This window comes from Kogia breviceps, chromosome 11 (genome assembly GCF_026419965.1).
Source record: "Kogia breviceps isolate mKogBre1 chromosome 11, mKogBre1 haplotype 1, whole genome shotgun sequence".
Classification (NCBI taxonomy): Eukaryota; Metazoa; Chordata; class Mammalia; order Artiodactyla; family Physeteridae; genus Kogia; species Kogia breviceps.
In genome coordinates this window covers 57,862,556-57,887,163 of record NC_081320.1, presented here as the reverse complement: position 1 = coordinate 57,887,163, position 24,608 = coordinate 57,862,556, and the positions used below count along the sequence as shown (strand labels likewise).

General features: G+C 37.1%; 2 protein-coding genes across 6 annotated transcripts in view; both read left to right on the top strand.

Moving 5' to 3' along the window:
• The window catches only part of RPS27A (ribosomal protein S27a), a 394,104-nt gene that overhangs the window by 5,717 nt on the left and 363,779 nt on the right, over window positions 1-24,608 (top strand). The gene's annotated exons all lie outside the window — the stretch shown is intronic.
• The window catches only part of EML6 (EMAP like 6), a 345,807-nt gene that overhangs the window by 216,176 nt on the left and 105,023 nt on the right, over window positions 1-24,608 (top strand). For all 5 annotated transcript variants that reach the window (XM_067007573.1, XM_067007577.1, XM_067007575.1 and 2 more), the window contains 8 exons: window positions 1,808-2,009; window positions 4,598-4,735; window positions 6,426-6,682; window positions 8,832-9,044; window positions 15,849-16,016; window positions 16,968-17,074; window positions 20,600-20,718; window positions 22,672-22,858. In XM_067007573.1, coding sequence (XP_066863674.1) covers window positions 1,808-2,009; window positions 4,598-4,735; window positions 6,426-6,682; window positions 8,832-9,044; window positions 15,849-16,016; window positions 16,968-17,074; window positions 20,600-20,718; window positions 22,672-22,858 — 1,391 coding nt within the window. The remainder of the gene's footprint in view (window positions 1-1,807; window positions 2,010-4,597; window positions 4,736-6,425; window positions 6,683-8,831; window positions 9,045-15,848; window positions 16,017-16,967; window positions 17,075-20,599; window positions 20,719-22,671; window positions 22,859-24,608) is intronic.

Below are 24,608 nucleotides of genomic sequence, written 5' to 3'. Positions count from 1 at the left end.
CCGCATGCCTAGAGCCCGTGCTCCACAACAAGAGAAGCCACTGCAATGAGAAGCCCGTGCACTGCAATGAAGAGTAGCCCCCACTCACCGCAATAAGAAAAAGCCCGCACACAGCAGCGAAGACCCAACACAGCCAAAAATAAATATTTTTTTTAAAAAAAGAGGATTTCAGTTATGGTGTCCAGATACCCCCAATTAAACCTTATATTGTCCCAGCATTTGTCCTGGTTTTTTTTTTAATAGACTTTATTTTTTTTAGAGCAGTTTTAGGTTCACAGCAAAATTGAATGGAAGGTACAGAGATTTCTCATATACCTCTGTCCTCATACACACACAGCCTCCCTATCAACATTGCCCACCAGAATGGTGCATTGGTTACAGTGGATGACCGTGCATTGACATATCACCGAAAGCCTGTAGCTCACATTAGGGTTCACTGTTGGTGTTGTATATTCTGTGAGTTTTGACACATGTATAATAACCTGTACCTACTATTATAGGTCCTACGGAGTTTCATGGCCCTAAAAATCTTCTGTGTGTCTGCCTACTAGTCCCTCTGTCCTAGACCTTTCATTCTGCAATAAAGTGTCATTATAATTTTAGATTTGAAAATATTTTTGATAGAATTATTTAATAGGTTTTTCAATATAGTAAAGCTGCTTTCTTGGTTTATAAATATTTTACAAACTTGTGTAAATTTAATTATTTCTAGAGCCTACTTTTACTTGCAGAGGGATCCTGATTTGGATGATAAATTACATGGTCTCCATAATTACAATCTGCATTTATGGGGAGAAAAACTGGTCCCTAGAGAAAAGGGGACTCTCCCTGGTATGTCTGACCAGTCGGGTGCAGAGCAGGACTGAAGTCCAGGTGCTCTGACTTCTGGCACTTTCTACATAAAAGACACAAAGCCAGATGGGGAGACAACTCAGATCTCAAAGCTTATCACATCCTTAAGTAGTTTAAAGTAGTTATGAAAGTGGGATTGCTTCTGTATCTCTAATTCAGACTTGAGAAAATTCACTGTGTAAGTAAATAATGTAGCCAGTGAGGAATAGAACAGACTGAGAGAAGCCCAGATCAACACTCAGGCAGGCAAGTGGGGACCTGCCTAAAGAGGATGGAATAATACAGAGGAAGGTTGGATTTAAAAGGGAGTACTGTACTTTTAGAGAAGATTCCATAAATTGTTAAGTCAGTGAGGAAAAACATCTTCAGATGTTTGATGGTATTCTGAGACTGAAATTAGAGTTTCATTTGCATATTTCTGGGACATGGGTGCATCTATTTATCCAGCAGAATGAGTCTAGGTTCTGATCAAATACATACTAAACTTGCCTAATATGATAATTAACCATTCTGTAGTATTACCCATGTATAATTTTATTACAGTATTAGCATCCTAAAGACTGAAGTGATTATTAACTTTTCCATAGCAAATCAGAAGGAAATGGTTTCAAAGAGGGTTAGGTTTTCATAAAGACCAATTCCTGTTCTTATATTCACTTTAAGTTGTTGTATTTAATACAGACCCTGCTGTAGAAACACACAGTTAGCCTAAGTCAGACAGGAAAGAGCAATCACTCTTTTTACAAAATAAATCACCAGGGGTCAGGGGAACAACTAACACACAGAAGGCAGTGGTCAATAACACAGCGTGGTGTGTGGAGTTGATTCTCCACCCCCAGGCTTGTTCAGATGTGTTGCCTTAGCTGCTATCCCGGTGACAGGGTATTAACTTTAGGTGTTTTATTTGTGAATGGTGTGGAGATATGCGTTTATTTTATTCGTTTATTTTCGTCAGGCCTCTCTATCCGGAGTGTGTGCTGGAAAGCAGACCGCCTTCTAGCAGGGACCCAGGACAGCGAGATATTTGAAGTGATTGTGCGAGAACGGGACAAGCCAATGCTGATCCTGCAGGGCCACTGTGAGGGGGAGCTCTGGGCTCTGGCCCTGCACCCCAAGAAGCCGCTGGCTGTGACAGGCAGCGATGACCGCTCTGTCAGGTGAGGCCCTGGCAGTGGTGGCTGTAACCTCACTCACCTCCCTGGGATAACAGATTGATTTTGCCCAAATTTGTTTATTACTTTAAGGAAGGATAACCCACAGTGCAGAGCCTCACAATTTCCAAACAGAATGTTAAGCCATTTTGCTTAACAACAGTTGGCTTCTTGTCCTTTTGTTGTTGCTATCTTTCTTTGGCTCCATCTCCAGTCAAGAAAATGTTCTTAGAAGTGAAAATTCACTACTGCTGGTGAGATTGGCCTCCAGGTCTCTTCCAGCTGAAGATGTAAGCTGAGTGTACTCATCTGTGATAAGATCATGTTTCTTCCTCGTACCTTCGGTCCTGCTGGAGGCAGCTTGGCAGTTTCACAGCTGAGTCACTCATCATCAATTTAGTCACAGACTAAACATCACCAAGAGAACTGAAATTCTGATTTTCAAAGTCGTCTTTAGCACGTGAGTCATTAATTCTTTCTTTGCTCAAAATTCCCTGTGAGAATTTACAATGTCTTCAAATCAAAGGAAAGTGCGGGTTCCTAAGAAAATATGCCCATTTTTTTAGGGCCTCAAGTGTTCTCTCTATGGATCACTTGTTATTTGAGAACACGACAGTAGTAAAATGAGCAAAATGATTATGCTTCCAATGTTCCTGAGACTGTTGAAAGACTGATTTGAAAGTGTGAGATGGAGACTATTACACTGATTCCAGTATTTCCATACTACTGAGCTTTAAGTGTGCTCAACAAGCAGGCCAGAAAGCGAGTCCGTGACAGTGAGAGGAAGAGACTGATTGATAATCAATTGATGGGTTTGAATAGCTAAAGTGGAGCACTGTATACTAGACTAAAGGTCACTGCTCCCCCTCCCCCTACCCTTATACTGTATGTTTGTGAATTGACTCGATGCAATGAGTATACTCATTAGAAAAGCATAAATCCAAAGATAAAACCATTTTTGAGTTTCTACTGAGCACTAAAGCCTCATCAATCTAAAAATCAGTGAAAACGATTACAATTATCTCTTCGTGTGACATAAATGTTTATTTGGCTTATACTTCTCTTTACTCACTTCCTCCTCCTCTCTTCCTTTTCCTTCCATTACTCTGAGCCAAACCAATGCCAAGTTATTCAAACACCCAAGAAACTCGATTCATACTCATCCAGATAGAAAGGATTTCACGAAAGTTTTTGGCTTTTATATTTTAACAACTGCGTTGAGTCTTAGAATTGCAAAGAGCCCTTACTGCCAGAATTTGTATTACTTTCCTTAACCATTAATTTGGCTAAAATTTTAAATGGAATTTTTACACTGAGTATTGAAATTTAGGAAGGGTATAAGTCATAATTTCTTGAGAAAGATTAGCTTAGTGGCTTTATAAGATTAGTGCAGTTCGCTGAGGAGTGATGGTTTCTTCAAGCTAGTCAAGCAAAGCTTACATTGCTTAAAATAGTACAAGGCTAAAAACAGCATGAGATTATGAATAATGGACAAGGTATTGAAAGCATACCATAAGCTTTAGGCTGAACAGTGCAGGCTGCCTAAGGGATCAGTAAACCATTCACTGCGGCGCAGCCCTGCATTGCAAGGCGTATGCCACCATCCCTCCTGAAGGCGGAATGCATTTAGAGAAGTTGCACTGCATTTGACTTACTCATGGTTCTTTATCACAGAACTTAGATTCTCAGACCCCCTCGCACATATTGTTGTTTGCACGTTAAGAGAAGGCTGTCTTCAGAGTAGCAACAGAGAGAGGTCAGATGCCGCAATTGCATCTCACATGGAAACCCTTATTTGTGTCTTCAGATATTTAGTTCGTGTTCTCTCAGTTTGAGGTGCCTGGACTAGGTGTTCCAAGGAGCTGCTGAAAATTCTGTTAGTGGCACTTGCACTTCACCTCTGTTTCTCCAGCAGTAGCTGTGCTCATCAGCCAGGGGCACGGCAAAGTATCCCCCCACCCTGGCCCCAACCAAGTGGGGACCTATCAGCCGTGGGGCGCCCAGGGAGCTCGTGAGGAGTGACAGCATATGACTGTGTACAGCCAACTTTGGAACCATCCTGGGCGGGGGTATCATTCGTTCTTCTCCATCTAAAATACTTCTTCTTGCTCAGGAGGCCAACAAATGTAATGTGTATTTCAATCTGTATGTGCTTACATAACACAGTTACTAGAAGGGAACTCGTATTGTTTTTTTAAAAAAAAGCAATAACAGCATCTAGTAGTACTTCTTATCCTATAAGTGTTATTAACAGCCATTGGTATAAATCCAGAACAATTTTTGATCTCCAAAGAAAAAAGTATAATTTTGTGTGAAGTAATGTTTAAAATTTCCTTATTTTATGAATCTCAAAATCTTTAGAAATGTTATCTCATTTTATATTTCTTGCTGGGTATTTCAAATGGTGAAAATCACATAAAGATAGACTAAACACTTTCCCAGATTTCCAGACATGCCAAGAGGAAGGACACTGGTGTGAGGTTACTGCAGTCTTTCTTGTTATTATCTCAGTGGTGAACAGGCCTTCGGCCTTGGGCTGGTTGTTGACTATGAGAAGTTGTTTTGTTTTGTCTTTGACTTTGAACTGTGCTTAGGCTGTGGAGCCTGGCAGACCATGCCTTGATCGCCCGCTGTAACATGGAGGAAGCGGTTCGAAGCGTTGCTTTCAGCCCTGATGGATCTCAGTTGGCCCTGGGCATGAAGGATGGATCTTTCATTGTTCTCCGAGTCAGGCACGTACTGATACTGAAAATGACATTAGAGATATTCTTTTGTTAAAATTAATTCTCCTGGTCAGAATATATGCCAGGACCTTAGGAAAAATGCATTTACTGTTTTGAATAGGAACACTGTAGATTCACAACTCCCTGTCTATAATTACAAAATCCAAACACTCTGAGCATCCGAAGTTCTTTGGTAACTTGTTTGGCAGCACTGCCTGACCCAGTGAACTAGATGTGAGATTGTTTACAGTCTATTAATCTCTTAGTAGTCATGTATCATGTGATTTGCTGCAAAAGTATTAATGTGTTCAAAAGGGGTTGCTGTCTTAACTCCTACTGGGGATGTTATGTAATAGATTGTATGCAAACCTTTCTAAAATCCAATGAATAATGAATTCCCAAGCTTGTCTGGTCCCAGGGGTTTTAGATAAGAGATTATGGGCTTGTAATAAGCCAAGAAAAGAGGAAGAAAGAAGAAAGCAGCCTCCAACAGCACTAAATTTTTAGAGGTAAACTTAAGTAAAGATTTTTCTACCTATAACCACCAATAAAATGGAACATTTCATATTTATTAACCTCCTATATTATTTCTACTGGACAAAAATTACGACCCACCCTTGTAATTCTTTGAACACATTGGTTATTCTTTTGGATTATGCATTTTGTGATTACAGAAAGGAAATATAGCTGTAGATTAGATACTACATCTCTCATATACAGCAAATTCTATATAGCTCTTGGCATGGTTTATTACACTAAATTCTCATCACCAGTCACACAACTTATTACCAAATGGGTGGGCAACATTTTCTTTCTTTGCTTAGTGATGTGTGAAAAGATAGCTAATTACCAAATTTTCTTTTTGATGGATTTCCCAAGCCCCAAAACAATCCTCCTACACCTATTTTATGACATTATAGTAAACTATAATGCTATTAGTAAATGATAGCAGGTATGAGAAATTATTTGGCATTATTTATGCATTCAGTTCATTTTAGAGTTGATGAAGGCATCATTACTAGTTCAGGGGACCTGCTAGTCATAATCTTCTTATAGCTATGGGGGAAAAGCCTCAGTGAGCTTTCAAATAAGAGTAGAAATTCTTACTAGAAACTTATCAGAAAGGATACAGAATATTCCAGTGATTCAATGTAGGCATTATTGACCTTTCATATTGAAAGTTAAATAATTACGTAATAATTCAACATTAAAAAAGTAGTTTTCCTCTTCTGCTTTTTGGACTTGCTCTTTTTCCAATAAGCATCAAGCTTAACAGTCACTGCTTTCTTGTTCTTAAAGTATTAGAAAGATAGTTTATTTTTATGTTAACCTTGATATGTTTTACCTTTCTCTGTGACATATTTTTTAAACAATTTTACAAACCCCAAATTTTAATAAAAAGTTTTAGAGAAAAAGAATACATATAATTGAACATGAAAGCGAAAATGCATTTCATTAAAATAGTTTTGTTTTTTACTTTGGGAGCCCAAAATATTATTTAAAATGTTTAATTTCTCTTACATTGGCCATGAACTAAATAATATTTTATATCTTTCCATAAAAGTTAATTCTCTAATTCCTGTAGTTTTTCTCTCCCTTTCAAAGTAATTTTTTTCTGTGGCACACAGATTTTAAAACATGACTTGGGGTTCCTGTCTCTAGATTTGCTGCTTATCGCTTTGCTTTTCTATTCTTATAGAGATATGACAGAAGTGGTTCATATCAAAGATCGAAAAGAAGTCATTCACGAAATGAAATTTTCTCCAGATGGTTCTTATCTGGCAGTGGGATCCAATGATGGCCCAGTAGATATCTACGCTGTCGCCCAGCGGTATAAGAAAATAGGAGAATGCAACAAGTCTCTCAGTTTCATCACACACATCGACTGGTCTTTGGATAGTAAATACTTGCAAACTAATGACGGTGCTGGAGAACGGCTGTTCTACAAAATGCCATGTAAGTCACAAGGACAATGAATGTTTGTACAAAGCGCAACTCTGAACCCTGGCAGAAAATATATGAGGATATTCTTAGGACCTCAGGGCAAGGAATGTTTTCTGAAACAAGACCCTCAAACCACAAACTCTCAAAGAAAAGATTCATAAATTGGAACACATTAAAATTAAAAATTATTGCACAACAAAAGAGACCATGATGGGCGTAAATACTTGGAATTGTTATAATGGACAAAGCATATACATGAACAATACAAGTTTGAACCGCACCAGTCTACTTCTGTGCAGATTTTTTTAGTAGTAAATACTACCGTACTACATGGTAGAAGGTTGGTTGAATCTGTGGTTGTGGAACCATGGATGCAGAGGGTCAACTCTAAGTTATACATGGATTTTCGACAGCGTGGAGAGTTGGTGGCCCTAGCCCTCAAGTTGTTCAAGGGTCAACTGTACACCTGTATTATATAAAGAATGCCTAAAGATAAGCAAAAGGAAAAAATACTAAGAAAATACTAAAAAAAATACTGAAGATTTGAGGATCACAGTCAACTACTATGATTGCTTTCATCTCTTTTGTGTCCTTCATAATTGGAAGCCCTTATTATATGATTACTTGGTGAAATGTGCTCATTGGGATTAAAAAAACCCACAAATTTTATTTGTAACCTCCACTATAACTTCTATAAGAGATTCATCTTATTCATCTTATTTATATAATACTCATTTAGTAACATTTAATCTATAATGTTAAAATGTCATAAATAAAAGACAGATTTCTGTATTATAATCTTTGATTAATTATTTCTTATAATGTAAAAGGAAAAATTTGATATTTAACATGAATCTTGACCTCAAATAATTATATTTTAATTTTTTATTGAAAAATCAATTTTACCATAAAACAAGGTGTGACATATCTTCAACATTTTTAATAGTCTCTGCCCTATCAATTCATCAGTATACCTTTACTAGGTACATATTTCTTTGTGTCTGCTTTCTCTGCTTGACAGTATTTCACATATATTTTCGTATGTGAAAAAATATGGAACACATTTTTGTCATTTGCAGTAACAAAGTAACACCCTACTCAGTGATATCAAAGATACCAGTGTATCTTTGCTGGTACACACAGTGCAGATCCAAACATCTTTGTAGAGGTGGGATTTTCTCTTGTGAATTACTTCCTTGGACTATATTCTTTAAAGCAGGAACACTGGATCTAAGACTATGTTCAGACTATAAACTCTCCGATTCTGTGGTCTTCATAATGGATTTTTATATAATGCTGTGTTAGAGTCTAGAATTGCCAATTTGACAATGCACCAGTAATGTACAAGAGCATCTATTCTCATAAGTTCTTTATTTGAAAATATTTGTTATTTTTGAGGGGGAAAGTATGAGGTAATACACTTAATTGTCTTGATTTTGAATTTTTAAATTGTGCATGACTAAGCATTTTTCCAAGCTTTACTTTATCCATGGGCTCCCTCCTTTTTGTGCTCCCTGGGGACGTCCCTTACCAGTGGCTGGTGAAAACTGGGTATTGTGCCCCACACATAAGACCATACCTAGAACAATTGTCAGGACTATTTTCCCCAACTAATTACATTTATGTCATCAAAATTTGGTGGATTTTCATTGTCTAGCACTTTAAAATTTAAATGGAAAATCCATTCATTTTTTTCACTAATTAATTGAGGGTGACTTATAAAAAATCACTTCTATGGTTCCTTGAATTATGAAAAGTAGGAGTTCAGAATAAACTCTTTAAAAACCTGGCAAAATGTTAGTAACTAAATATGATAATATATAATTTAATAAGTCATTTCATCAGTAACACAAAGCATAATATCATCTGTATCTAAATAATTAAGGTCAAGTAAATATCAGTAGTTTAAGATACTAGATTTAGTACCATGATTATTTTCTTTCTCCTATCAGAGTTTTGAGCATGTGCTTCCTTTAAACCCTGCTAGAAAAAAAAAAAAAAAAAATCACCATTTGGGGAAAGAGATTAGAATTTATAGTTTCCTTGGTTTATAAACATTTTAAAACAAAGGTTTTAGACCTCTATGAGAAAAATGAATAAAGTAAATTAGAATATGATTTTATTTAAATGTAACATATTAAAATTTATTGATTATTTTCAGCTGGGAAGCCTTTAACAAGTAAAGAAGAAATCAAAGGGATTCCCTGGGCCTCCTGGACATGTGTGAACGGCCCAGAAGTGAGTGGGATTTGGCCAAAATACACTGATGTCACTGACATCAACTCAGTGGATGCAAATTACAACAACTCAGTACTGGTGTCTGGAGATGATTTTGGACTGGTTAAATTGTTTAAGTTTCCTTGTCTCAAGAAAGGTAAGGCCAAAAGAAGTGTTTTACTGAATGAAGATTTGATCTAGAATATATATACAGTATAATTAAGGCTTATTTTCTCGATGTCTGTTACTGCAGACTATTCATTTTATCTTTATATTTACTCTAACACTTTTCAATAGAAAGTTTTCTGTCTTCTTCTTTTGACTTTCTGAAACGTGGTTTTGCAAGTTTAAGTCAGCATTTGTTAACAGAGATGTTACTCAACGTTTCCTGATTCATAAACTTCATGTTTCAAACAAGTTGTATTCTATTTTATTTATATCTACGTAAATATAATAATTTAAATTACATGTTACATTAAAATATTGTAATTAAAATTCTTTTATGTGTTACAGCTAATTGTGCTTATACATAGGAAGCAAAGCAAATCCTTATAGACAGGTTTAAAATAAAATCTGAAAGTGATTGTTGTGATGATAATACAGTTTGTGGATCCCTTCTGATAGCACTGATTTTGCACACCAGACTTACGTAACTGGTGAAATTTTTTAAACTGAATTATAATTGATATACAATATTGTGTTAATTTCTGCTGTACAGAAAGTGAATTAGTTATACAAATATACACACTCTTTTAAAAATTCTTTTCCATTATGGTTTATCATAGGATATCAAATATAGTTCCCTGTGCTGTATATTAGGACCTTGTTGTTTATCTGTTCTGTATATTAATAGTTTGCATCTGCTAATCCCAAACTCCCAATCCATTCCTCCCCCAACCCCCTCCCCCTTGGTAACCACAGATCTGTTCTCTGTGTGTGTGAGTCTGTTTCTGTTTGGTAGATAAGTTCATTTGTGTCATATTTTAGATTCCACATATAAGTGATACCATATGGTATTTGTCTCTTTCTGATTTACTTCACTTAGTATGATAATCTCTAGTTGCATCCATCTTGCTGCAGATGGCATTATTTCATTCTTTTTTATGGCTGAGTAATATTCCATTGTATATGTGTACCACATCTTCTTTATCCATTCATCTGTCAATGGACATTTAGGTTGCTTCCCTGTCTTGGCTATTGTGAATAATGCTGCTATGAGCATTGGGGTGCGTGTATCTTTTTGAATTATAGTTTTGTCTGGATATATGCCCAGTGGTGGGATTACAGGATCATACGGTAACTCTATTTTTAGTTTTTTGAGGAACCTCCATACTGTTTTCCATAGTAGCTGCACCAACAATGCAGCAGGGTTTCCTTTTTTCTACACCATCTCCAGCATTTGTTATTTGTAGATTTTTTTAATGATGGCCATTCTGATCAGTGTGAGGTGGTACCTCATTGTAATTTTGATTTGCATTTCTGTAATAATTAGCAATGTTGAGCATCTTTTCATGTGCCTGGTGGCCATCTGTATGTCTTCTCTGGAAAAATGTCTATTTAGATCTTCCACCCATTTTTTAATTGGGTTGTTTGTTTTGTTATTGTTGAGTTGTATAAGCTGTTTGTATATTTTGGAAGTTAAGCCCTGTTGGTTGCATTATTTGTAAATATTTTCTCCTACTCTGTAGGTTCTTTACATTTTGTTTATGGTTTCCTTTGCTGTGCAAAAGCTTGTAAGTTTGATTAGGTCCCATTTGTTTATTTTTGCTTTGGGAGACTGATAACTGGTGGAATTTTTGAGAGAGTTTGATTCAAAACAACCGTTTCTGCCCTTGCATTTTGTTCTTTTGTTTTATTGTTGTTAACATCTTGTCACTTCAATTTTTCTGGCACTGTCAGGCTTTATAGAATGTGACTGAATTAATCATGTAATGACCCTGTCCTCTTCTTCCTTCAAAAGTTTAGGCAAAGTCCATACACAGGCTTTTCTGAGACTCCCTGCCTGCACCCTGAAAATCTGATCAGCATTAGGGATATGCTGTTGCCTGAAAACCCTTTCACTTGAACGATTTTTAGAATAAGCAAGGAAAGGGATTGAAAATGTCATCAGAAAGTCATTTTCAGCTAACTGGCAGTTTTGAAGCAGTGACAATTATGGTAAAAAATTGAACATAAAATGCATAGCAAAACCACCATCACTTCCACTTGACAAAATGACCATCAGATTAAAATGCTTGAGGCACAACATTACCTCAACATGCCTAATTCAAACTGTTCTCTTTCTCCATAATGGGTCTTTTGAGTAATAGGGCGTGTCTTGTTAAATTGAGTAATGTACTTGCAGAAGTTAAGTTAGGCAACTTAACTGGAATCTATCTGGAAATTCAGGAATCAGAAGAAACATCATGAGGGTCAGAAGCAATACTATTGGTCTCAAGTATCAGGACTTGGGAATTCAGTGAGAGTTGGTATTTCCTATGAGTCAGTGAGCCTTGTAGGATAGACTTGGGTCTAGAAAATAGCAATAGAGATATAGATCTTGGGTTAGCTTATTAGGGTGGGGGAGGCAGGTAGGGAGGTACAGTGAGTAGTGCTGTTTGTCAAAATGAGATACCCTTATATGTAAAACAACCCTGAGGATGAAGGCAGCCAGGAGACATCTGAATGAACAAGGAGATATTGACAGCCAGAGTGACAGTATGGTGAGAGTAATAAAACCCACCTCAACAATCTGCAGAAGTATCCATGTCCTCATAGCAAACTGACTTGTTCTACTTTTCATGACATATTGTTTATACATCTTGCAATTTGCCTCAGAGTCATTTAGGTTCTTGGAGTCTTTTTGTGCTAAAGCTACTGGTGGAGAAGTTTATAACAGAGTGTTGCTGATGAGAATGGTAACAGTTGGTGGAGCTTGTCGCCCTGTAACCAAGGTACCAGTGACAAGTATTCCCCCAACTTTTGAACCTGTAAACACCCAAATATTAGCAAGGGCTGATGACTATGAGAAAGTGTGGAGACTGAGTAAACATTATAGTTTTCCATTGTGATTAAATAAAACTCACAAGTTAATTGACACATTTATGATTATGTGTACATAGTATTCTTTTGCATAATAATTAGACATAAGTGTTCTGCAGTTAAGGAAAATGACTACAATTCATATTATTTTTACATAGCTGAACCAATTTGTTTTCCTCATTTCCTTTTGACAGTTTTCACATCTTAAAATAATTAGGATTGATACTGATAATTTTCCCTGATGTCATTTAGAGTACATCCTGTTTGACCATCACCCCCCAGACACTGACATGAGGTAAAATCCAAAGCCTTTCTCATTAGCATTTGCCATATCTTAATACCCTTGGCATCTACCCATGCTCCTAGGGGAGGCTCAAGGCTGAGGATCTCCATGTTTCACTTGTGTGCTGCCATTCCATTAATCCTTCACACACATACACACAGTCCTTGAACAGCTACCTCCTATACCAAGTGTCCTGGATACTGTAAGACTTGAGTTGCAGAAACCCTAGACCTTGGAGGGGAAAGTGCTGACCTTCAATAGAGCTTGGATGAGCTTGATGCAGGAACAGAAAGGTCAATGTGTCTAGAGCATGATGAACGAGGGGAGAGCTGTGCACTCCAAGGCTGGAAGGGCAGGAGGGGCCAGGCACGAAGGGCCTTGAAGCAAATGCTAGAAATGTGGGTCTTATTCTAAGTGCAGTAGAAAACTGTTGAGGGTTTTAAATGGAAGAGTGACATGAGCAATTTAAGTTTTTAAAATACCACTTTGATATTGTGTGGGATGGAATAAGGAAGGAGTGGCTTCAAGTAGAGAGATTATTGCAAGAGCCCGGGTAAAAGATGATGTGACTTGGACAAAGATGTCAGGAACAGACCTGAAGAGAGGTGATTGAGGTTAGGAAACAGTGTCAAGGTAGAGATGAAGGTCTTGCTGATGGATTGGATGTGGGAATAGAGGGAAAGAGAGGAATTGAGGAAGACTTCTAAGTTTTAGGTTTGAGCAATGGGGTGGATGGTAGCACCATCTATAGAGATGGGAAAATGAGAAAGGAAAAGGTTGTGTGTGTGTGTGTGTGTGTGTGTGTGTGTGTGTGTGTGTGTGTGTGTGTTTTATGGTGGTAACAGAGTAGGAGGGGAAGGGGAAACTCCTGTTTTTTTTGTGATAAGTTTGAGGCATCTATTAGACATCCAAGTGGGCATAGCACACAAGCTGTCAACACTCTTGGGAGAGTTCAGGGTTGGAGATGAATGTTTGGCAGCTGAAGGAATATCAACAGTATTTAAAGCCAAGGAGAAAGAATCAATAGAGAGGAGACGAGGTATGAGGGCTGAGCCTTCCTTAGGGTCCAGAGAATAAAGGGGGGCCTTGTAGAGTCATTCATTGTCCTAAGGAAAACCTTGGAAGAGATGGATGTGGCCTTCATTTATTCAGTAAATATTTAAGTGCTATTCTAGAGGCTGGAGATAGGTCAATGAGTAAAACAAGCACAAGTCCTTGGAGCTCTTGTTCTACTGAGGAGACCTAGTCAATAAACAAGACAATATAAACACATCTGATGGTGAGAAGTGCTGTGATGAAAAACAAAGAAAACAATGCGATTTAAAGAGCGCTCAGGTTGAGCAGTGTAGTATTGCTGTTTTAAGTAAGATGGTCAAAGTATTGCTGTTTTAAGTAGGATGGCTCACTGATAGTTTCATTTGACTAGCAACCTGAAGGAGATAAGAGAACCAGACATTCAGAGATGCAGGGAAAGAGCATTCCAGACTGAGGGAACACAAGTGTAAAAGCCTAGAGGCAGAAGAGGGCCTGGCATGCAAAAAGGCCAGTGAGCCTAGAGTAGAGCAAGTGAGGGAGAGAGAGGAAGAATGATCAGAGAGATAAGGCCTAAGTATTGATGACACTAATGCTTTTGCAGGTTTTAGTTCCAGCCTCCCAGTGGTGTATAAGCTAGCTATTGCTGTAAAACAAATTCCCCTCCGTCCCAAATTTAGCAGCTTAAATCAATAATCATTTATTATCTCACAGTTTTGGGGGGTCAGGAATTCAGGAGCAGCTTAGCTGGCTGATTCTAGCTCCAGGTCTCTCATGAAGCTGCAGTCATCTGAAGGCTAGACTGAGGCCAAAGATCCACTTCCAAGATGCTCACTCACCTGGCTCTTGGCTGGAGGCCTCAGTTCCTTGCCATGTGAGCCTTTCCATAGGCTGCTTGAGTGTCCTTATCACATGGTATCTAGAGGTCCAAGAAAGAGCAAAGAGGCATCTGCACTGCCTTTTATAACCTCCTCTTGGATGTCACATACCTTCACTTTTGACATACTCTGTCTTGATTTGTATCAAATAATTTGTGGACATGCTTTTTCCAGCTTTACTGAGACAAAATTGACAAATAATATTGTGTAAGTTTAAAGTATACAACATGGTGATTTCATATATGTGTATATGTTGTGTAACGATTACTACTTTAAAGTTAGTTAACATATCCATCACCTCAGTTAGTTATCCTGTGTGTGTGTGTGTGTGTGTGTGTGTGTGTGTAGTAAGAACGTTTAAGATCTACTCTCTTGGCAACTTTCAAATATACAATACGATATTATTAACTACAGTCACCATGGTGTACGTTAGATCCCCAGAACTTATTCATCTTATAACTGAAAGTGTATCTTTGACCAGCATCTCCCCATTTCCCCCTAGGTCCCTGATAACTGCAAATCTACCATGTGTTTTTATGAGTTTAACTTTTTTTTTTAGAATTGTGGACATTTTTTAAACAACTCCAAAGAGATGGGTTAAATCATCTCTGAGGAGGGTATAAAGGTCAGGGCAGCAAAGAATAGCCCAACAAGATCTATAGAGATATGGGAAGAATATATATATTTACTTCATAATTATTGAATTATCATCAGCCTGCATTTCCAGCTGACCGGAGTTGAAATCTGTTTGACTTTATTAAATTACCAAAACTGATTTAGGAAACTCTTTGAAATGGGCATGGTTGCTTTTGAGACTCAAGTCCTTCCTTTCCCCTTCTGTGGCAGCATTCCCCCCGTCTTTCTTGGAAGGCTTGATATAATAAAACCTCACCTGGTCAGAACACGCTCTCAGGGAAGGGACATGTGGCAGTCATTTTCACCTACATATAAATTTAAATCATTACCTCTCCAGTGGGTATTTAAATTTTAAACATGTGATAGTTGAAGAGATGGCCTTTTCCCCCGTTAAAGAGATTTCGCTTAGAGGGGCTGTAATAGGTAGAAGTATTTCTGAAGGAGGGATGGTGTGCTTTTTGGCCCCAGAAATCTCTCATAGTCTTTGGGGTCCTAGGCCTCCACATGAGAAGATGGATCTTGCTTATTTCCATGAGTGCCTTTATGCTCCTATGTACTCACCATACACTGGAGATTTTGCTGCAGTTATTCAACCACAAATATAAGTTCACATAGCTTTTCTGTTGCATTCGCTACCTGGGTATGGTGTTTACTGAGTAAAGCAATCAATTTAAGAGAAAAAAAATTCATTCTCCCAACTCTACATCTACATGACCCCAAACAACAATTTTACTTCCCCTGCCCCGCCACAGAAGTATTTTCCATTTCCCAGTTAAAGGATTGCCTGTTGCATCTTGTATTTAAATAAGAATGTGTAAGATATTCATTCTTTAGCATTTATTTTCAGAATTAGTGAAGCAGTAGGTGTTATTTGGAACAGGTTCAGATGTGTCTTTAGACTCAGGGCTTAAATTTTAAGACCCAGTTTTAGCTTAAACCATACTGGAATGATTGAGATATCTTTTGGAGCATTTGATTATGTTATATAAGATTGAAATTATATTTTCTAATATATTTAAAGCTTTTATTTCTCAACATGAATAGAATGTAATTTTTTAACCAAAAAATTCTATTTTTTGCACAACTAATCTCCTCAAAAATATCTTTTCAGGAGCCAAATTTAGAAAGTATGTGGGTCATTCTGCACATGTCACGAACGTCCGCTGGTCTCATGATTTTCAGTGGGTATTAAGCACAGGAGGGGCTGACCACTCGGTTTTCCAGTGGAGATTTATTCCAGAAGGTGTCAGCAATGGCCTGCTGGAAACAGCACCCCAGGGTAAAACCAGTAATAATTTTTCAACATCTATTTATTTTTCAATAAAAATTTCAAAGAATGGTCTAACATCTCTTCTGAAGGTAAAGAGTTAAAGTTGTTTTGAAAAATTCATTCCTACAGTAAATTTAACATTAAAAAAAAAAGAACAGAAAGAACTTTTGAGATATGGGCCAATTGAATATAGGTCAGTTGGATAATTTCCTTCAAAGGATTTTGCTTATACCAAATGCAAGTTGAAGGTCTAAGGTTTACATGAAGAATTAACTTTTGAGAATAACACGAACAGATACATCTTGGCCTCCTTAGAACTATTCTAACAGGTGGTGGGTCTGCTGGGTCAGGTGACAAGGTAACATTTGGAATAGAAGTTGCCTCCTGAATGGGGTTCAGAGAATGGTCCACAATCAGGGCCACTGTGTTGCGGTTCAATGGATGTGTATAGTCCTTTAATTTACTGTGATGTTGGCAGGAATTATCATGTAATATGTGAGGAGATGTTCTTATTGGGAGGGGTTCTGCAGCAATTTTGACCATGGCAATTACCAGCATGGGTGGGAATGTTAACAGGCTAATGAGGATCTTTACTGAACTGAGTGGTTGGATTTCCTTCTGTCCCATCCTTCTCCTTGGGAAAACCTAGCCTCCCCCGCCCCCTTTTTTTCCCTTTCAAAGCAAGATTTTAAACCCAAAGATCTGTTATCTAATAGAAGTGTGGAAATAGTAGGGGGAGTTATACTAGTCTGGTAATACTCCTGAAAAGGGGGTTAGAGGTATGGTGAACTTAATGAAAAGATGGAAAAAAAAAAGATGTTTTAAGAATCTACAACAAATGACAACTGTGGTATAGTTATTTTTATTGACCTCAATAGGAGAGAAAAAAGTTTTAAATAAAAGTTTTAGCCATTTAGAGTCTCAGAATTTCTGCTTGTTTCTCACGGGGTGTTTCTGCAGAAGGTGGCTCCGATTCCTATAGTGAAGAATCTGATTCGGATTTATCTGACGTGCCGGAGTTGGACTCTGATATTGAGCAAGAAACTCAAATCAATTATGATCGCCAGGTCAGTAAACAGGGAGCCTCATGACAAATGCCTTATAACCCCAAATCTCGATCTCATTGAATTTGGACATTGCACTAAAATTGGTTAGTGCTTAGGCAGAAGAAAATCAAGAAAAGGGTTAGGAAAATTGCCTACTTCTTATCTTTAAATACAGATTTGAAATAAGGCATTTACTGGATCATATCAGTAAAAAAATTTTAAGTGGAGGTAGTAGCAAATTTTCAAAACGGAACCCACAACAGTTTGGGTTTTCTGCCTTCCTAGCAGCTAAAACTTTAAAATATTTTTTACAGAAAAATGTGCAAGTAAATTACAAGATTTTTCATTTTCTTAGCATATCATTAAAGCATGTGTTTTCTTTATAGAATAGGTATCCCTGGAGGCATGGTAGTTTGCAAATTAGCTGTTGTCCTGATTTCTCTCTTAACTTATGGAGACCGTTATCCATTTAATTAAAGTAAAAGCCCAAATACAATGCACATTATCCTTCCAGTCAGAAATCATCTTTAGTAGAAAAATTAGACAATTACAACCAGATTTTTTGAAAATAGACACTTAATTTTAGCACTAAATTGTGTGTATTAAAGCACCTAATCCTTCATTGGAATCTGGACAGGTATCATCTTCTTAATGGTGATAACCCTAGGGGTTCTATTTTCTTCCTTGTCATTTAACAGAGGTATGTGAAGCAGATTCCATACGTGAACATGGAGTGAATAAGATTTCAGATTTCAGACACAGCAACCGTCAGTGTTGCCCCATGGAAACTTACCACATAGGCCTATGGCAGCTGCCATGTATCAGGTGTCTCTATGGGGCCACATCCTGTGCTTTACATACACCAAATCCAACCCCACAGTAACCCCTGAGAGGCTGAGTACTTTGCCCACATCCACATTGCCTGTAGTGGCTCTGGGCTTCTCTGCAAAGCGCACATTGTACGTGCTACTTGGCTTTGCCTCTACGTAAGATCTGAATGTACAACTTTTCAGATGATGACGTTTTTTTCCAACCCATAATTGTCACTCACTGATTCAGTATTTAGATTAGTACAAAAGTAGTCCAACTGATGGTTTAGGTTAACTTCAAGACTCAATCCTTTTGCCTGTGTATTGGTACAATATATTATGCTATAAAACTGCTAAAGATAAAGATTTGAAAGGAAATTATTAATATCATGCAAATATTATACCCTAATATCAAGGGGAAATGGAATTTAAGCAAAATAAACATACAATTTAGGGAAAAAGAAATGCAACTTTTTTAGTTGGGATGTTTCTATTTAATAAAGATAGTGCTAGTAAAAGAATGAAAAGGAATGGCTCAATTGAAATTCATGCCTAGGATTTATATATTCTCCCTGACATCTTACTTTCTAAAGCTTTCACCTAGATTATTTAATTCATGTTGTCTATATTTGATTCCTGAGTTGTTCCTAAGCAGGGAGTCTGTTCTACAGATGGGACTTTGAGGCCCACAAAGGTTATGAGACTTGTTCAAATAAGCAAAAGAAATGCCTAGACTAGAATTCAGTTCTCTAAAGTAGTTGATGAGCTGATGAAAGCATCATGAATTCAGATGAATAATTATCATTAGATTTTAAAAGCTTAGTTCACAGGCTTCCCTGGTGGCGCAGTGGTTGAGAGTCCGCCTGCCGATGCAGGGGACATGGGTTCGTGCCCCGGTCCGGGAGGATCCCACATGCCACGGAGCGGCTGGGCCCGTGGGCCATGGCGGGCCATGGCCGCTGCGCCTGCGCGTCCAGAAGCCTGTACTCCGCAACGGGAGGGGCCGCAACAGTGAGAGGCCCACGTACCACAAAAAACAAAACAAACAAAAAGCTTAGTTCACTGCATCTGTAATAGACAAAGCAGTAGTGAGATATCTTCTGACTTCCATTTTTTTTAAACAATTTTTGGTCAAATCCTAAATATGAACTTCATTATAATATTTTTATGATTTTTTGGTAATGTAGTTTGATTAAATGAAAACTTTCCTATATGAAGATGAGAAATTATGAATTGTATTTCATTTAAATGTGTTAAATTTACATCTCTTGATAGTAGGGTATACATACATGATAGACATAATTTTAGCTACATGATTTTATCTACATTTAAATTATCGAGAATGTTCTCTCAGTCAGCAGCACATTTTAGGTCCTAGGTTAGACCAAGAGCTTTGCTCTGTATCCCAGAGTCTGATCTGAAAGATTCGTGAGATCATGAAAGAAGGATAATTCCAAAGATTGATCACCATGATTCATGTGGCCCACATTTTACACATTTCTGAATCATCAAGAGATTTCTTGCCTTAGAAGAAATTATAACAAAATATTTAAATTATATTTTATTGATAATTTTATTTAATAATTTCTTTTCTTAGCAGAAAAGTAATATATTTTCTGGATATAAATTGATTTAGAAGCATAATAGCAAAAGTTTTTAAAAACTTCTTTTAAATCCCAATGATTTAAAAGATATTTCAAGTTAGTTTTGTTCATTAGAAAAAAGTAAAATTCAATCTCATGTCTTATGTTCTCAATTTTGTTTGTCTTTTCAAAGAACCAACTCTTAGTTTTGTTAATCTTTTCTATTGTTTTCCTAGTCTTTATTTTATGTATTTCTGCGCTAATCTCTATTACTTCCTTTCTTCTGCTAACTTTGGACTTAGTGTCCAAACTAAGTCCAAACTTTTTTTTCTAGTTCCTTGAGGTAGAATATTAAGTTCTTTATCTGAGATCTTTCTTTTTCCTTAATGTATATGTTTATTAGCTACAAAATTTCCCCTGAGAAATGCTTTTGCTGTATCCTGTAAGTTCTGGTATGTTGCGTTTCCATTTTCATTTGTGTCAAGATTTTTAAAAATTTCCTTTTTGATTTCTTCTTTGATCCATTAGTTGTTGAGGAGTGTGTTGATTTCTGCATATTTGTGACTTTCCCAGATTTCTTCCTGTTACTTATTTCTAGTTTCATACTATAGTGGTCAGAAAACATACTTGATATAATTTCAATCTTCTTAAATTTATTGAGCCTTGTTTTGTGGTTTAACATGATCTGTCCTAGAAAATGCTCCTTGTGTGCTTGAGAAGAATGTATGTTCTGCTGCTGATAGATGAAATGTTCTGTATTTGTTAGGATATTTGGTCTGTAGTATTGTTCAAATCTGCTGTTTCATTATTGATTCTCTGTCTGGATGATCAATCCGTTGTTGGGAGTGGGGTTTTACAGTTTCCAACTATTACTGTATTGATATTTATTTCTTCTTTTAGTTGTTAATATATGCTTTGTATATTTGGATGCTCTGATGTCTGGTGCATAAATATTTACCATTGTTATATCTTCTTGATGAGTTGACCCCTGTATCATTATATAATGCCCTTCTTTGTCTCTTGTGACCATTTTTAGCTTCTTATGTTTTCAAAAACTTGAGTTCCTGCAATTAAAGATTTCCTGAGAATGTCAAGACATTAATATATTTAAAACCTGAAGAGTCTCTAACTAAATGTTTCTGTTACGCTTGAAGGTTTACAAAGAAGATCTACCTCAGCTAAAGCAACAAAGTAAAGAGAAAAACCATGCAGTGTCCTTCCTCAAACGAGAAAAGGCTCCTGAGGACAGCTTGAAACTCCAGTTCATACATGGGTGGGTGGCCTGTCACCAGCCTCATCTTGTCATCCTTCTTCTCAGTGCTACCCCAATTCAGGCTGGCTCTTCTCTCCAGTTTGCACTTCCCTGTGGTTAATATTTTAACCACGACTCTCCGTCCAGTTTTCTCAGTTTTCTATGGCCATCTCAGTGTGTGTATCTAGATTTTTCACACTTCATGTACTTTCGTGTTACATGTGTTACTGCCACTCATTGTTATTTCATTTCATTCTCTCCATCTCTGCTTCCTTTATCCCATAACTCCTGCTCTATTCAGCTGGCTTTCCCAGGACAGTATTTCCTTCACATGCTTTTATTCACGTGTACCCCAAATAATTTTGAATTTTGAAAATCATGTACAACCTTCCACGCTTTAAGTTGACATCTAAGATTTTTCAACCTAAGCTTAAATGGTTGTGAAGAATATATCTTGTGTTTTATAAATACATCATTTATTTAGATGGCTCCAGTGGAACCCAAATGCCATAGATATTCCCATTATCATCAATATAACAAATACATGAACTCGTATTTCTATTCTACTTCTCCCACAGAATTTTACCCTAATATAATATTTTTATGCTTGTAAGTATTTTATTGATTACCCTATCATAACTTCAACAAGGAAAAAACATATCTATATGTTCAATTTAAATTTAATTCCCTGTGACCATAAGTCTCTAACTCTGTGTTGTCTGGTACGATATATACTTGTAGCCAATGATCACTTGAAATGTGGCTGGTCTAAATGTGCTGTATGTGGAAAATGCACACCAGAGTTTGAAGACTTAGCATGAAAAAAAGAAAATTACCTCATTAAAATGTTTTATATTGATTACATGTGGACATGATAATATTTTGGGCATAATGGGTTAAATATTCTTAAGATAAGTTTCATCTGTTCCTTTTTTTTTTAATGTGACAATTAGAAAATTTTTCAATTACCTTTGTGACTCACGTAATAGTTCTGTTGGACAGTGCTACTCTAAGCATTAACAATTTTTTTCTGGATTTAATTATTGTTATAACTATTAGTAATAAATAGCTGGCCAAATCAACATAAATATAGTACAAATTCTGATAGTTATTAAACATAAATAATTTTATTGGAAAAATTATTTTAATAAGATAGAATTTTTTCAATGAGTTCAGATATATGTGCATATATATTTCTTATTGCTAGAGGGTAACAGTTTAGCACAGAATCTATTCCAGTTTTTCACTTTTTAATGTAAGCACTAAGAAACCTTATTCATATCTAGCATAGAGGCAGTTTTATTACAGCAACGGTAATCAATTCTTTAAACTCCTCTTTGTTATAGGCCAAAAATATGTGTCGTGATTTTGATATATCACACAAAAATGTAGTTTAATGATCCATCAGCTAACAGTTCAGTTAAATCACTGTTCAAATTTGTTAAAAGCAAAGAATTGGAAGTCACTTGACTTACAAAAGGATTTCTTACCCCAGTTGTTAGAATTATTCACTTTCAACATCCATCCGCACTTGTATTTGTTTTTGTGTCCCTGGAAGGTTTGACATTCCAGGGTAATATATCATAGTAAGATTCCCGATGGATGAGAGGAATGACTTCCTAAATTGGGAGGAAGGCAATTAGGAAAGGGGAGGTGGGAAAGGAAAACCAGTACCCCATCACAGGTGTGTTCTCAGACTAGTCAGTTTTAAGAGAAAGCACATATAGTAGCTGAGGATCTGGAAATAGATTCTGTTAGAATTATCAGTGTCCATTTGCCCCTTAGAAAGTCATCACATGCCCTCAGAGGTCCTCATACCCCCATTGAAGATCACTGTCCTAGGCAACTGTGGAGACACCTGGGTTCTGCTTGTCCATGTCCATATTAACATGTTAACTTTTTCTTCTCACAACTTCTGCTCTGTTCATTCACTGTTCGTTCAACTACTGTGCATTTCTTGGACCTGTGCTTCAGCTATAGAGGCTACGATTGTAGAAACAATCTGTTCTACACACAAGCTGGAGAAGTGGTCTATCACGTTGCTGCAGTTGCTGTCGTGTACAATAGGCAACAACACTCCCAGAGGCTGTACCTGGGACACGATGATGACATTCTCAGCCTGACCATCCATCCAGTGAAGGACTATGTGGCCACTGGGCAGGTACTTATCTCTCCTGTAAGAGGGGGGTTTAGCCAAAGAGAGAGAGAATTTAATTTTGAATTCAGTTTACATATGAGAAATTCAAGAAATACTTGGTAGAAATAAACATAAGGCAGGAAGCTGAAAGTGCAGTGAATGCTAGGTCATTTCATGATGGTGGGAGAGTCAACCAATACATTCCAGCACTTTTGGGAAGACACTGAGGGATTCTTATTCTAACATGATGAGATCTATGAATAGGATTAGGTAAAACTAGAGTATTGTAAATTCCATGAAGTCTTAATATATTTTCCTCATTACTGTTAACCCAGAACTTAGTATATCCTAGGTACTCAATAAATATTTATTGAATGAACCATCTTTTAATACTACTGTAACATCCAGTGTATAGTTATTTTTGTAAAACTTAAAGTCATATGAACTTTGGCTAGTTTATTATATTTTAATCTTCAAAAAACTAAACTTTATATGAACAATTTTGGAATGCTAAACTTTGGATTGATCTATAATTGAAAAGCTGCTCAAAATAGAGCCCTATAGTCAATCATTTCGTGTGGAAAAGGAGGGGGATAGAAGTAAACTCAGTAAAGAGAGAATCTGTTAAACTCAGATTTATTGTCTTGCTGGTAAAGCAATAATATTATCAACAGTATTTTCAGTGTTGTGCTCTTTTCTACCAATGTATAGATTACATTTTTGTTCAGTTTTATCATGGGCTTTTAACTGTAGGTAATACTTCACCTAATCTTCAACATCTAAGTGGCAAATTCCAAGAAAAACTACTGGTATGAGTTTCAAAGATTAACATGAGACAACGAACTGTTTCTGAGACTTGACATACAGGAGGTAGAAGTGTTTGAACAGGGTTTATAGCCTGATGTTCATGAGATCTATGGATGAAACTGAGGGCCTGATGGGCGTCAACCCCCAGAAATGTGCATTTGGGGGGAGAAGAGTTCGTAGCTCTTATTTGTAAAAGGATTACAGTCCTCCAAAACAGAAGAGCCATTAATTGAAATACTGGTTTGCTGCTCCTCCAACTGCAAATTAGACCATCTATTCTGACATTCAAGTTTTATAAGTAATTGATCACTACTTTGCCTTTTCACTCTTTCCTGCCCCCTCACCCTTTATTGTCTTTCTTAGAAACAGAAGATGCTTGATTCATGGGTGTTTAATAGTCTTCCTTTGAAAAAACAGAGATTGGTTCTTTACATAAACCCCTGAGGAGCTACCACACTCTATACTGTAATTGGGAGGCAGACCAGTATGCCAATAGCCACCCCAGGGGTAACTGGGCCTCCACAGGCCAGTATAGGAATTGACCAGACTCTGCTCAGTTATGTGCATGGCTTTATGTCCCATTTTGCCTTTTAGAGTCATCATACCCAAAAGGGTTTTTTCCCCCTATGCATTATAAGTGAGGAAAACCACTTTAGTATTACAGTTTTCTCTGTTGTTGGGAATTGGTATGATAGAAGCTTGTGTCCCCTTGAGGAGAAGCCACCTTAATGACAGAGAGTTAAGCCATGAAACTTTCATTTCCAGGGGGAGAAGTAGGGCCAGGCCTTCTTGAGGTGGGTAGAAGAACTCTGAGGATAGTGCCATGAAAACATGCAGCTGAGTGGAATCATGTGTGGAGTTGAGAAGGCAGAAGGGAAGGGTAGAACTAACTGACAAAAACAAAGCACCGTAGACGTCTGAACTAGAGTTTTAAATATCCTTTAACTGGGAGCCATGTACCAGGTTA